General features: G+C 37.9%; 1 protein-coding gene across 1 annotated transcript in view; it reads left to right on the top strand.

The window, feature by feature from the left end:
• Positions 1-5,544: 5,544 nt before the first annotated feature.
• trpc1 (transient receptor potential cation channel, subfamily C, member 1) overlaps positions 5,545-14,025 on the top strand; it is a 35,609-nt gene continuing 27,128 nt past the window's right edge. The window contains exons 1-6 of the mRNA XM_067435608.1: positions 5,545-6,035; positions 6,884-7,038; positions 7,156-7,257; positions 7,525-7,727; positions 8,584-8,715; positions 11,404-11,599. Coding sequence (XP_067291709.1) covers positions 5,870-6,035; positions 6,884-7,038; positions 7,156-7,257; positions 7,525-7,727; positions 8,584-8,715; positions 11,404-11,599 — 954 coding nt within the window. The 5' untranslated portion in view covers positions 5,545-5,869. The remainder of the gene's footprint in view (positions 6,036-6,883; positions 7,039-7,155; positions 7,258-7,524; positions 7,728-8,583; positions 8,716-11,403; positions 11,600-14,025) is intronic.

Raw genomic sequence — 14,025 nt, 5'->3', positions numbered from 1 at the left:
AACCGGCAGGGTGTATATTATTGTGAGGGACTTGACATGGAAGCAAGATGGGATCCAAAGCCTGTAAGTTTATTAAAAGTCAATAACCAAATCCTAAACAACAGGCAGAGGCACAAAGGTAGTAACACGAAGGCAATGAAACAGGCAAGAGGTAACGCTTGGTAAGGCAGTGAATTCTGACAATACTTCGCAAAGTAGCAGTGGAATTGCATGACTATTTATACAGGAGTGTAACAGGAAGTAACCAACAAGCAAGACTTCCAGTTAATATTCAGGAGAGGGCTCCCTCCGGTGGCTGGATGAATGAGTACCAGCCTCTTCCAGTACAGAACCCCTCCCTCTACGAACACCTCAAAGTGTTCTTCCTCTTGGTCATCCCCTTGGTCGGGGTCCAGGATGGTTTGGGTGCTGTTGGTGAAACTCTTGTATCAGTGATGGATCTTGGCGGCTACCCATGATCTCTCCTCCGGTCCATAGCCTTCCCAGTCGACCAAGTAGTGCATCTGACCCTCGACGATGTGAGTCCAGATCTCTTTGACCAAGTGAGCAGGTGATCCATCAAAATCGCTCCCTTCACTACTAAAATTAATACTTGACAAGCACCAAATGCAACTATATGAAACGGTGTCACTTTCTGATCACACATATCCATCACGTTCTGTAGGTTTTTTTTTAACACTTTTTACTCATGTTTGTAGTTTTGAAGAGAATAGAGTTCAAATACCCGGATGTGTCATTGATCCGGTGTAGAATTGTGTAATATGAAAAAAGGTTAATTCTGAAATGCTTGAGTGAAAAATATATTTTGTCATATAATACATTTTCAAATACTCGATCTTTGTTTTAATTTTTAAGCCATCTATCTATCTATCTATCTATCTATCTATCTATCTATCTATCTATCTATCTATCTATCTATCTATCTATCTATCTATCTATCTATCTATCTATCTATCTATCTATCTATCTATCTACAGTCTTGTTCAAAATAATAGCAGTACAATGTGACTAACCAGAATAATCAAGGTTTTTAGTCTATTTTTTTATTGCTACGTGGCAAACAAGTTACCAGTAGGTTCAGTAGATTCTCAGAAAACAAATGAGACCCAGCATTCATGATATGCACGCTCTTAAGGCTGTGCAATTGGGCAATTAGTTGAATTAGTTGAAAGGGGTGTGTTCAAAAAAATAGCAGTGTGGCATTCAATCACTGAGGTCATCAATTTTGTGAAGAAACAGGTGTGAATCAGGTGGCCCCTATTTAAGGATGAAGCCAACACTTGTTGAACATGCATTTGAAAGCTGAGGAAAATGGGTCGTTCAAGACATTGTTCAGAAGAACAGCGTACTTTGATTAAAAAGTTGATTAGAGAGGGGAAAACCTATAAAGAGGTGCAAAAAATGATAGGCTGTTCAGCTAAAATGATCTCCAATGCCTTAAAATGGAGAGCAAAACCAGAGAGACGTGGAAGAAAACGGAAGACAACCATCAAAATGGATAGAAGAATAACCAGAATGGCAAAGGCTCAGCCAATGATCACCTTCAGGATGATCAAAGACAGTCTGGAGTTACCTGTAAGTACTGTGACAGTTAGAAGACGTCTGTGTGAAGCTAATCTATTTTCAAAAATCCCCCGCAAAGTCCCTCTGTTAAAAAAAAGGCATGTGCAGAAGAGGTTACAATTTGCCAAAGAACACATCAACTGGCCTAAAGAGAAATGGAGCAACATTTTGTGGACTGATGAGAGTAAAATTGTTCTTTTTGGGTCCAAGGGCCACAGGCAGTTTGTGAGACGACCCCCAAACTCTGAATTCAAGCCACAGTACACAGTGAAGACAGTGAAGCATGGAGGTGCAAGCATCATGATATGGGCATGTTTCTCCTACTATGGTGTTGGGCCTATTTATCGCATACCAGGGATCATGGATCAGTTTGCATATGTTAAAATACTTGAAGAGGTCATGTTGCCCTATGCTGAAGAGGACATGCCCTTGAAATGGTTGTTTTAACAAGACAATGACCCAAAACACACTAGTAAACGGGCAAAGTCTTGGTTCCAAACCAACAAAATTAATGTTATGGAGTGGCCAGCCCAATCTCCAGACCTTAATCCAATTGAGAACTTGTGGGGTGATATCAAAAATGCTGTTTCTGAAGCAAAACCAAGAAATGTGAATGAATTGTGGAATGTTGTTAAAGAATCATCGAGTGGAATAACAGCTGAGAGGTGCCACAAGTTGGTTGACTCCATGCCACACAGATGTCAAGCAGTTTTAAAAAACTGTGGTCATACAACTAAATATTAGTTTAGTGATTCACAGGATTGCTAAATCCCAGAAAAAAAAAATGTTTGTACAAAATAGTTTTGAGTTTGTACAGTCAAAGGTAGACACTGCTATTTTTTTTCCGAACACACCCCTTTCAACTAATTGCCCAATTGCACAGCCTTAACAGCGTGCATATCATGAATATTGGGTCTTGTTTGTTTTCTGACAATCTACTGAACCTACTGGTAACTTGTTTGCCACGTAGCAATAAAAAATATACTAAAAACCTTGATTATTCTGGTTAGTCACATTGTACTGCTATTATTTTGAACAAGACTGTATGTCACGCTAATGGTCACAAATCATTTATTTATAACAGTAAAACCTCTTTTCATGTAGTCGCGATGTTATATTGTCATGTTTATCAAACTAAAACTGATAAAAACCGTTGACACCACTTCATTGATAGTGTAGGTTTATATGTTGAACCTTTAATCTTGTCCAAACAGACGCTTTATTAAGCAGTATATAAAGTATTGGATGAAAATATCATTTGAAACATCTGTGTATTTGAGAAATATTGCATTTATTTAACTTCAGCTGTGATAAAGTTTGCAAACACAGCTCAAGCGTCACCACGGGAAGCAGAAAGTGTCCGACTTCACGTCTCCGTTTGCAGCTCCTCCCCGCCTGCACTCGGCTACTCTCGCCGATCGCATGCATCCAGCCGCAGCCGATGTCGAACACACCTATTGGTTCATGGGTTAATCATTGTTCACAGGTGTCCCTTGTCTTGTCATTGGCCCTTGTGTATTTTAGCCCTCATGTTTGCCATAGTCTTTGTCAGTTATTGCATGTGTAGCCTGCTGTAGAGTGTTAGTTTATGTTTAGTTAAGTCTTTTGTTTGTTTTGCCAAGTCTTTGTTTTGATTTTGACTTATGTTAAGTGTTCAATAAAACTGCACTTGGGTTCTCAACCTCCCCTCCAGAGATAACTGTTGCACATGGTTTGAAACTTGGGTTTGAAATGCTCCAAATGGAACAAAGATAAATCAGCTCCGCCCACTTCCAGCATGAGACTGTGGCGTGGCGCTGTTGTCCTCAGGCTGTTGTGAGTGACGTAAATGGGTTCTGCAGCCCAAGTTGGGAACCACTGGCCTACATGTTGTTGATTTTGATGATTTAACGAGTTTAGCCAATTCTTCCTCTCTAATAGCAGTGAATGAGTGTAATTTTTCCTCAGTGACACTAAAATGCACTGTAATGTGATACTGTAGTAGATGGCAGTATGGTTATATATTTTTTCCCCTAATATCAATCTTTTAGGTAAAGAAGTTCATAAAGTCATTACTGCTGTGCTTTTTACAAACATCAGAAGTTTTTTTGGGGGTAAAAACCTTTTCTTCCATCAGCGCTTGATTTTTCTTGCTGTTGTGAGTGTTCTCGTTGTACCACGGCATTGGACTATTTTCATTAATCTTCTTTAAATGCTGCACTCTTAGAAGAAAAGGTTCTATCGGCACTACGTAGTTGGAACCCCTAAAAAGTTCACTGCAAAAAATGCTTTTCTTACTTAGTATTTTTGTCTTGTTACTAGTCCAAACATCTAAACATTCTTAAAACAAGAATGAAGAGAGTTTTTGCTAAGATAAGAAATGTATTTTTTTCTTTGATAAGAAATGCATTTTTTTTGCAGTGTTCTATATAGAACCCTTTTTAAGTGCCAAAAGGGTTCTTTCTTGTCATTATAGAACCCTTTTAGCATAAAAGGGTCTTTGGAGTATACTCAAATGTACTTCTATATATAAGGGTTCCAACGTATACGTAGCGCCAATATAACCTTTTCTTCTAAGAGTGTGGGGAGCAACTGAGCAGCACTAAAGTGCTGAAAAAGAGAAGCAATAGTTTCTGTTGCAACAGCAAGTTCCTCAGTCTAGGCTATCTGGGATGCTGAGGAAATTAAACTCATGAGGAAGATTAAAGGGAGAGAGTAGACCTCTTAGCAGTCACTGTCCCCTGCTGTGGAGAACATCCTCTCTCTAGGAAGCTGAGGTGGCACTGCCAGGTAGCATCTTGTCATCTTTGCAATGTGAGGGTATCTATACTCATTGTGTTTCCACCATGCCAGTGGGTCACTACCATCTATTGGCATGCTGCTTGCTACCCTGTAAGATGCCACCTTCTCTTTGGTGGTGTTGGCAAAAGTCTTGTCTGTGTCTGACTGTGTGAAGATGTTATAGAAGAAAATAAGAAACTAAAGTAATGGATTGCAAAAATGAAAGATCGAACAAAAACCAGCGGATAGAACAGTCTAAAACCATCTACTGGAATGCCTCTCTTATTGAATAATCTGGATTTGATGGAGCACCTGGTTGTATTTACCAGCGTCAGAACTGAATGAACTGCTTTCTCTATTCTCTGGGTCTAGCTCATCTTACTGTAAATGTATTATGTCTGCTATGACAGCTGAATTTACTTGCTTTTAGGTGACACCATTCTTTTTCACATTTCAGAGAACCCAAAGAAAAAGAGGTAGTTGATGTTAGACAATCTTTGAACTTTTGGACCAAAATGGCAGCATATCATAACATGATTTTTTTTTTTTTTAAGGTAATAAACACATAAACAAGTAGAATATACACAAATATGATTAGAACATTTATTTACATATTTACATTAATATTTACACATTTAAACACAATTTCTGTTAAATAACTCTAGATTAATAAAACTTTTTCTTTTTTCTTTTTTGCAAATCAGTAAATGCAAATACATGTTTTTGGTATGGTGTCAATGCATGTATTGTTTCCCCCTTTGATTAATTGCTTTTGCTCGTTAATTCGGTGACACTTTATTTCAAGGTGTCATTGTTACTATATATTTAAGTACTGAGTAATATTAATTAACAACATGTAATTACTTGTTAGGGCAGGATTTGGGTTTGATTGCGGGTTAGTTGCATGTAATTATGCATGATTTACTGTTATTGCTATTGTACGTACATGTAATATGTAACACGGACACTAAAATAAAATGTTGCCTTCAATTACTATTGATAATTTGCTCGACGAATCAGGTAGCCTACAGTAGAACAACTGCTTTCTTTATTTAATTGTTTTGGACTACAATGCAGTAAAGACTCAACGCTCAAAATCATGTTATGGTGTTAAATATGCAATGAGATGTCCTGTGCTTAAGCTTTGTCAGTGTCGAAAGAGGTTCTTACGGACATTCATCACTTATATAACTATTGATGCTCCAACGGCGTGGGCGCGCATGCGCATTTAAAGCATCATCAGCACCAGCTCAACAGATCATCGCGATGCTCCTGCCTCTTCTTATGTTTACTATCGTTTGGGGGAGATTTGGGTATGAAAACCTTTAGATTATCGTCGTACAAGCTGATGGATGTTTTTTCTATCGTACCATACACATAAGGCGAGACGCGGATGTTAAATAAAGAGTCTGACAGGAGTCAATCTGTCATTACAGCGAGGGCCTCATCAGAACGCGTAACATCGTTTTCATCAGGACTGACCAGGGCTCGTATTTTTATTTCGGGGATTTCATGTGTATAAAGGTGTAATTATCTGCTCAGTGGGATGCACATCAGTGCTTTGCCGTACTCTCTCTCCGTTATAATGGCTGCTCTATATCAGGGCACGGACGTGTCCTCACCGGATAAATATCTGGCGTTAAAAGACGTCAGAGAGGTGAAGGAGGAGACCACTCTGGACGAGAAGCTCTTTCTGTTGGCCTGCGAGAAGGGTAAGTTCATTTAGCATTCTAACGAACGCTTAAAACGTTTCAAATATATTATATAGTACAAAAATATATAATATTGTAGGTTATATTGATGTTATATACGTTTTGAGGTAGGTGAATTCGGGGTGAGTGGGACACTTTTTGCCATTGAGATAACTTGGAAAAAATGTCCCACTCACCCTGAATATGAGTCTTTTTTTATTGTTGGTATTATTAATTGTTGTTTTATTAAAATAATTATGCTCAAATGTCAGATAGGCAGTTACATTTATTCAGCTTATATAGTTACAAATGAGAAAATTGCACAACAAAAACTGTAAAATAGTGCTAAAATAGAAGGTTTCTAAATTTCTTAGATTACAGAGACATGAAATAATAGAGAATGGCCATTTTATTTTGAATGGTTTAAGAGTAATTGCATACAATTCAAATAACTATGTTAAAATAAGGGACTATAATAATTTCACAGGTTTATTTTTACATTACATACTTCTCTAGGTACTAGTAATTTGTTTTGAGATAAGTACATTTTGAGAGCTTGACTCTGAGCTGGTTCATATTTCCATTTAGAGTTTTGTTTTAACAGCAGTGCGTTGCGTAGTTTATTTCCAAACATTCCAGAATCCGCTTGGAAAACGAATGAATTTTCTCTGGTTACATTGTGCAGACAAGAGTCAGTTGCTATTCTTTTACCATATAAAGAAATCCTAAAAAGGCTCAGGGAAGGATATCTCTCCTAACTAGCCTTTAAGGGCTATATTATTTTCCATCACAAACCGCTGTCCTCTCCTGCTGATAACATTGAGAAGGTGTCATTTAACTAATGTACTGTTACCTAACTGCATTTTAAGGAGACTACTACATGGTAAAGAAACTGCTGGAGGAGAAACGACATGGGGAATTAAACATTAACTGTGTAGATGTACTTGGGAGAGATGCTGTCACCATTTCAATCGAAAATGAGAATCTAGACATATTGCAGTTGCTCTTGGATCATGGCTGTCAGGTAAGAACACACCCATGTACTCAGCTCAAGCGTAACATATTAGATAAAACTAATCTGTACATTTGGGATGGGTGTGTGTGTGTGTGTGTGTGTGTGTGCATGTATGTGTGTGCACAGGCCACAGATGCATTATTAGTGGCTATTGATTCAGAAGTGGTAGGAGCAGTTGACATCCTGCTAAACCATCGGCCCAGGCGTTCCTCCAAGCCTTCTATTGCGGTTTGTCTATTTTGCAATTATATATTCATTTCATTTTTTCTTTTAAAAATATAAAAAACTCTACCATTTAAAAGGTTGGACATGCAAACTTTTTGTTTTCTTGAAATAAATAGTGAAGGAAAATTGAATGCCATGTATTTTTTGGAAGAGTTTCCTTTACATTTTTTGATTGACTAAATATGATTATTTTATCAGTGATTATATGTATAAATATTAATGTTTCATAATACCATGTTGAATTATTTCATTCTCTTTTTTTTTTTTTAGAAATTGATGCAGCGCATTCAAAACCCAGAGTATTCCACAACCATGGATGTCGCTCCAGTCATTCTTGCTGCCCACAGGAACAATTATGAAATTTTGACCATGCTATTAAAGCAAGACATCTCACTGCCCCGACCTCACGCTGTAGGGTGCGAATGCACCCTCTGTAATGCCAAAAACAAGAAGGACAGTCTTCGCCACTCAAGGTAACCATAAATGGTTTATTTAAATGGTTAGTTCACCCAAAAAAAAAAATCTATATATCCCATAATTTACTCACACTTTAGCCATCCTAGGTCCTTATGACTTTCATGAGACACAAAGCATTGCATTTTCAGGGTATTCTCACAAAAATGCGTATAAATAGTACGAGTGTGCAATGTCGTGGAATGTATACGCCAAAACTCATTTTGGCGTGTCTATGACACGCTGTTTTTCGCGTGCATATGATACGCATTTTATGGTGTATTATACATACGATCTTTGAATCTCGTACAGTAAAATGAACAAATATCAGAAGTAATTTTGTTCATTTCAGCAGAATATGATTCAAATGTCACGTTGACTCAGCAATTAATCTGCAAAATCACATACAGATCTTTTTTCAAAGACATATTTCTTATATGATACATACTAGGGATTTCAAGTAGTCCCTATTGAAAACGCACTTATAAACAGGACTGGAAATGGCTAAGATTCACTGGCGGGATGTTGTCCTGCTCCTCTTCACAGAAGATGAGTGGAACATCATAGAGAAGCATGACCATTGGCTGCAACCTGGAGCTATTGTGGCCAATCACGGAAGTCGACTGAACAAACGAATGTAGAACACTCCGCTGCTTTTTAAGTAGCCTATACATTTTTTATTGAGCTGTTTTTGTGCTGAATTCGTATTACTTTCGTGGGCTATTGAGGCTAACCTATTTGAACTGGAATGCCGCCCCGTTGAAACTTCACCTCCATTTCCACCCCTGCCTATAAATGCATTTGATAAGCACAAACACATGCTAAAGTATATTTACAATGTTGAGTAATCTGCATCCTCCATTGTGTCTCTTGCAGGTTCCGTCTAGATATCTACCGGTGCCTTGCCAGCCCATCCTTGATCATGCTTACAGAAGAAGACCCCATTCTGAGAGCATTTGAGCTCAGCACTGATCTGAAAGAGCTCAGCCTGGTGGAAGTGGAGTTTCGGTAATGGAAGCGTGATTAGAGAAAGAGGTCTCATAGGGATAACTGCTAAATGGAGAGAGCTAAACAGCAGCAAATACCCATTGCTTTGGTTTTGACCATTTTACAGATGCATGCATTTGAATAGCAATTAATTTTCTGGGGACAAAGGTGTTCTGTTGTCGAAACATTTTTTGTTGATTTTTGCCGATGATCATATTCAGTTAAAGGTGGAGTAATACATTTCTGAGAAACAGTAGCTACGTTTACATGGAATGAGTTCATTCTGATTGATGAATCCGAATATAGAGATCACATGAATGCTTAATAAAGTGATCAGGTTGATGTGCATGTTTATTAGCCTGATGTGGTCATACTCAATTCTAGTCAGAATATGAGTCTGATACTGGTCCATTGGGCTGTGATTATGGGGTGTTTCAACCGAACCAGTACCAACTTGTACAGTAAAATGAACAAATAATTTGTCACGTCCTTTCGTTTATTTCAGCAGAATATGATTAAAATGTCACGTTAAATTCCCCAACGCATCTAGTACTTGAATAAAATTTTCACATCGAATAGAATATGAATAAAAATATAAATTATAAGCTATTGCAACCAAGGATGCACAGTCATCACAAAATAAACAAATCACTCAACTAATTGTTCCCAAGTCAAATTAAAGATTAGTTAAAAAAGAAAGTATCATTCATGAACGACACATCATTTACACATAACTTAGTTGTCAACAGAACTCGACTGCACGCATGCTGGAAGAAGATGAGTTTAAACAATCTTTGCCGATGTTGTAAAAAATTATTTAAGGATTCATGGAGTATTTAATAATACAATCATAATTTCTGAGAGAAATAATAAAGGTGGATGCATATACGAACAAGTTCTCCGTTTAGGATTAGAACAAATTCAACCCAAGCGTTCTTTGGTGACGTGGATGATTGCGTTGCGTTATATGTCAATCATCGTAAAGCCCGCCCTGGCAATTTGATTGGTCCAAACAGTATCTGTTCGGGCATAATTACCCCACAACGGATCAAGTCCAGACTGAATTGCCCGACCTCAAATGTTGTGGGTGGGGCTAAATTTGGCTGGCATCCAGGCTACGTGTTTATATGTCACAAGCCTCAAATTGGATTGGATTTCTTAACATGAGTTTCCCACAGTTTGCGCATACTATTCTCCTAAGTTGCTTCTTTTCTTGAACAAAGATGCAAATCCACACTTATTAAAAAGCCTTTATTTAACTGGCTATTTCATAGTACAATATTTAAAAGACACGGGGGTGAAAAACAACCTTCTTCTGCTTCTTTTCTTTGTTTTAAAGCACATACTTAATATTTATCTATTTTGGGTCGTAATTTGGAGACGACGAGCACATGAACTGTGCTGGACTGATTATATTTATCAAACGATAAAAACGGCCCTTCTCCCACCCAAAAACAAGTCGTCTGGTTGGAGGATGATTTTAAAATGACATGGCAGTCATTTATGACACTTAATTCAACAACAACAACAGCTTAATCCTCACGCCGTATATAATTCCTACATCATTGCACATGCGCAGTACTTTCCAGTTATGATTTTCAATCCAATCAAGTGTTTACATGTCCATTCGATCAAAATAGAAAAGGTTTAAACCAACCCGTTACAATCCAAATTAAATGTTAGAGTAAGTTTACACTTCAATGTTATAAAAAAAAAAATGAAATAGGATTCTTTTGTGTTTTTCGAGTACAGACAACGTCATCAAAATGATCCTCGTTCAAACGGAGCCACAAAAATGACTAAAAACGCTGTAATCTGCTGCCAGGCCAATAGTTGACGAACACTAGGCACCTATAGACTGAACATGCAATATGCATGCACATGACATCACTGTGTTCACAAATCTGTATTTTTATAGTTTATAATGGTATTGACAATAATGGTATTGTTTTCAAAAACGTACATTTTAAAACTTGTTTTCTAAAATGTGCGTTTTTTAGGCCCCCAAATGCTTGTTTTGTAAAAGAATGGCCAAAACACATTAAATGTTTTCAGTTTTTAGTTGAAAACGGTGTTGTGTAAATGGCCTCTTGATTTGATTTTTCCAGTTTATTCCGATTGACATGGTTACATGTGACTATTATTGTGACTGTGCTAGTAGTCCATTTACAATTGAATTATAAGGGTATAATGTAAATGCAGCTAATGTTGATATTTAAAATCGCCACCCAATCAAAATCACCTCTCCCTTCATTGCTTCGCCCCCAGAATAAAGATCATGCAATACATACAGCTGCCGCATTATGTTAGTCATATATTGAGCAGAAAAAAAGCAACCTCAGCATCCGTTTTCAGGCCTTCCCACTCTCCAAAGTCTCTCCAGCGCTGGAAATATTTTCTAATATTAATGCAGATCCTAGTTCTTACCTAATCATAACCCTTCTTCTTCCAATTATAGTCCTCCAATATTATAACCATTTTTGGTTCCCCAAAGAAACTTTAAGACAACAAAAAGAACCAAGTGCAAATAACATTTTAAAAATCTAAAGGACCATTTTCCACTATATTAAAAAAACATTTTGTGGAATGGGAAGATTCCATGGATGTTAAAGGTTCTCCGTGGAGTCACAGATGCCTTTATTTTTAAGGGTGTAGATGAAATTAAGGTTTTTGCTTCTACTGCTCATTCTGGGTCTCATTGTCTTACAGGAATGATTACGAAGAACTTGCCAAGCAGTGCAAAATGTTTGCTAAGGACCTGCTGGCTCAGGCCCGGAACTCTCGCGAGCTGGAAGTCATACTGAACCACACGTCCAGTGAAGACCACGTGGACAAGAGAGGCCTGCTGGAGGAGCGCATGAACCTCAGCCGCCTCAAACTGGCCATCAAATACAACCAAAAAGAGGTTAATGAGAATTTTTAACAAAACTTGCTGTGCTTGTGTCTTCAAGCCTGGGCTGTGTTTCTCATACAACAAAGTAACATGTTGCGTACAGTCCTTCTCTAGGCAATACTTTTATCCCTTAATAATGGAAAATGTTTTCCCATTCCTGTGAAAAAAAAAAATGTATTCATCCCATAAAATAGCGTATGAATATGCAAATTATCCCCACCTCAACTCACTTACCAGCTCAGAGATCCACTCGGTCAACTTTACTGTAGTAAGCAATGCCCAATGGCAAGTGGACATACTGGTTTAATTCAGCCATATATGTTTGAACCAGAAGAAGAAGAACAAGTGGAAGAGTGAATTATACATGCTCATATATACAGTCTTGTTCAAAATAATAGCAGTACAATGTGACTAACCAGAATAATCAAGGTTTTTAGTCTATTTTTTTATTGCTACGTGGCAAACAAGTTACCAGTAGGTTCAGTAGATTGTCAGAAAACAAATGAGACCCAGCATTCATGATATGCACGCTCTTAAGGCTGTGCAATTGGGCAATTAGTTGAATTAGTTGAAAGGGGTGTGTTCAAAAAAATAGCAGTGTGGCATTCAATCACTGAGGTCATCAATTTTGTGAAGAAACAGGTGTGAATCAGGTGGCCCCTATTTAAGGATGAAGCCAACACTTGTTGAACATGCATTTGAAAGCAGAGGAAAATGGGTCGTTCAAGACATTGTTCAGAAGAACAGCGTACTTTGATTAAAAAGTTGATTAGAGAGGGGAAAACCTATAAAGAGGTGCAAAAAATGATAGGCTGTTCAGCTAAAATGATCTCCAATGCCTTAAAATGGAGAGCAAAACCAGAGAGACGTGGAAGAAAACGGAAGACAACCATCAAAATGGATAGAAGAATAACCAGAATGGCAAAGGCTCAGCCAATGATCACCTCCAGGATGATCAAAGACAGTCTGGAGTTACCTGTAAGTACTGTAACAGTTAGAAGACGTCTGTGTGAAGCTAATCAATTTTCAAGAATCCCCCGCAAAGTCCCTCTGTTAAAAAAAAGGCATGTGCAGAAGAGGTTACAATTTGCCAAAGAACACATCAACTGGCCTAAAGAGAAATGGAGGAACATTTTGTGGACTGATGAGAGTAAAATTGTTGTTTTTGGGTCCAAGGGCCACAGGCAGTTTGTGAGACTACCCCCAAACTCTGAATTCAAGCCACAGTACACAGTGAAGACAGTGAAGCATGGAGGTGCAAGCATCATGATATGGGCATGTTTCTCCTACTATGGTGTTGGGCCTATTTATCGCATACCAGGGATCATGGATCAGTTTGCATATGTTAAAATACTTGAAGAGGTCATGTTGCCCTATGCTGAAGAGGACATGCCCTTGAAACGGTTGTTTCAACAAGACAATGACCCAAAACACACTAGTAAACGGGCAAAGTCTTGGTTCCAAACCAACAAAATTAATGTTATGGAGTGGCCAGCCCAATCTCCAGACCTTAATCCAATTGAGAACTTGTGGGGTGATATCAAAAATGCTGTTTCTGAAGCAAAACCAAGAAATGTGAATGAATTGTGGAATGTTGTTAAAGAATCATGGAGTGGAATAACAGCTGAGAGGTGCCACAAGTTGGTTGACTCCATGCCACACAGATGTCAAGCAGTTTTAAAAAACTGTGGTCATACAACTAAATATTAGTTTAGTGATTCACAGGATTGCTAAATCCCAGAAAGAAAAAAAAAGTTTGTACAAAATAGTTTTGAGTTTGTACAGTCAAAGGTAGACACTGCTATTTTTTTGAACACACCCCTTTCAACTAATTGCCCAATTGCACAGCCTTAAGAGCGTGCATATCATGAATGCTGGGTCTTGTTTGTTTTCTGAGAATCTACTGAACCTACTGGTAACTTGTTTGCCACGTAGCAATAAAAAATATACTAAAAACCTTGATTATTCTGGTTAGTCACATTGAACTGCTATTATTTTGAACAAGACTGTACAATACACATAACGGTAATTAATATGATTAGTAGATTGTGCTTGCCTACATTATCAAAAAGCTAATAACTTGTTGCTAATGTTACACAAACCATGTTCCCGAGTCAGACAGCTACTTTCTAAAAATCAGTATCTTTAGAAAGCCTTTAAACAACTTAGAACATCAATGGAGAAAGGCATATAGTTCATCATAACATCATAATCACATCACATACATAATTCATAAGCAATGTTGCTAAATGTACTCGATTTTTCCTATCAACAGAAAAATATACTGGGATAACCTGGCTTCACATGAGACTCCCCAGCTTCGCAGCATAGTTAATGATATGCTAAGGCCTGCCCTCAAGTTGACGTGATTGGTTACAAGGTAGTTTGTGACGTAGAGAACACCAGTGGTTTTTGAGACTGTCTTTGGTTCACTGCAG

This window comes from Pseudorasbora parva, chromosome 24 (genome assembly GCF_024679245.1).
Source record: "Pseudorasbora parva isolate DD20220531a chromosome 24, ASM2467924v1, whole genome shotgun sequence".
NCBI classification, from domain to species: Eukaryota; Metazoa; Chordata; class Actinopteri; order Cypriniformes; family Gobionidae; genus Pseudorasbora; species Pseudorasbora parva.
The sequence above is the reverse complement of the archived record's forward strand: the minus strand, read 5'-3'. Positions and strand labels throughout refer to the sequence as shown.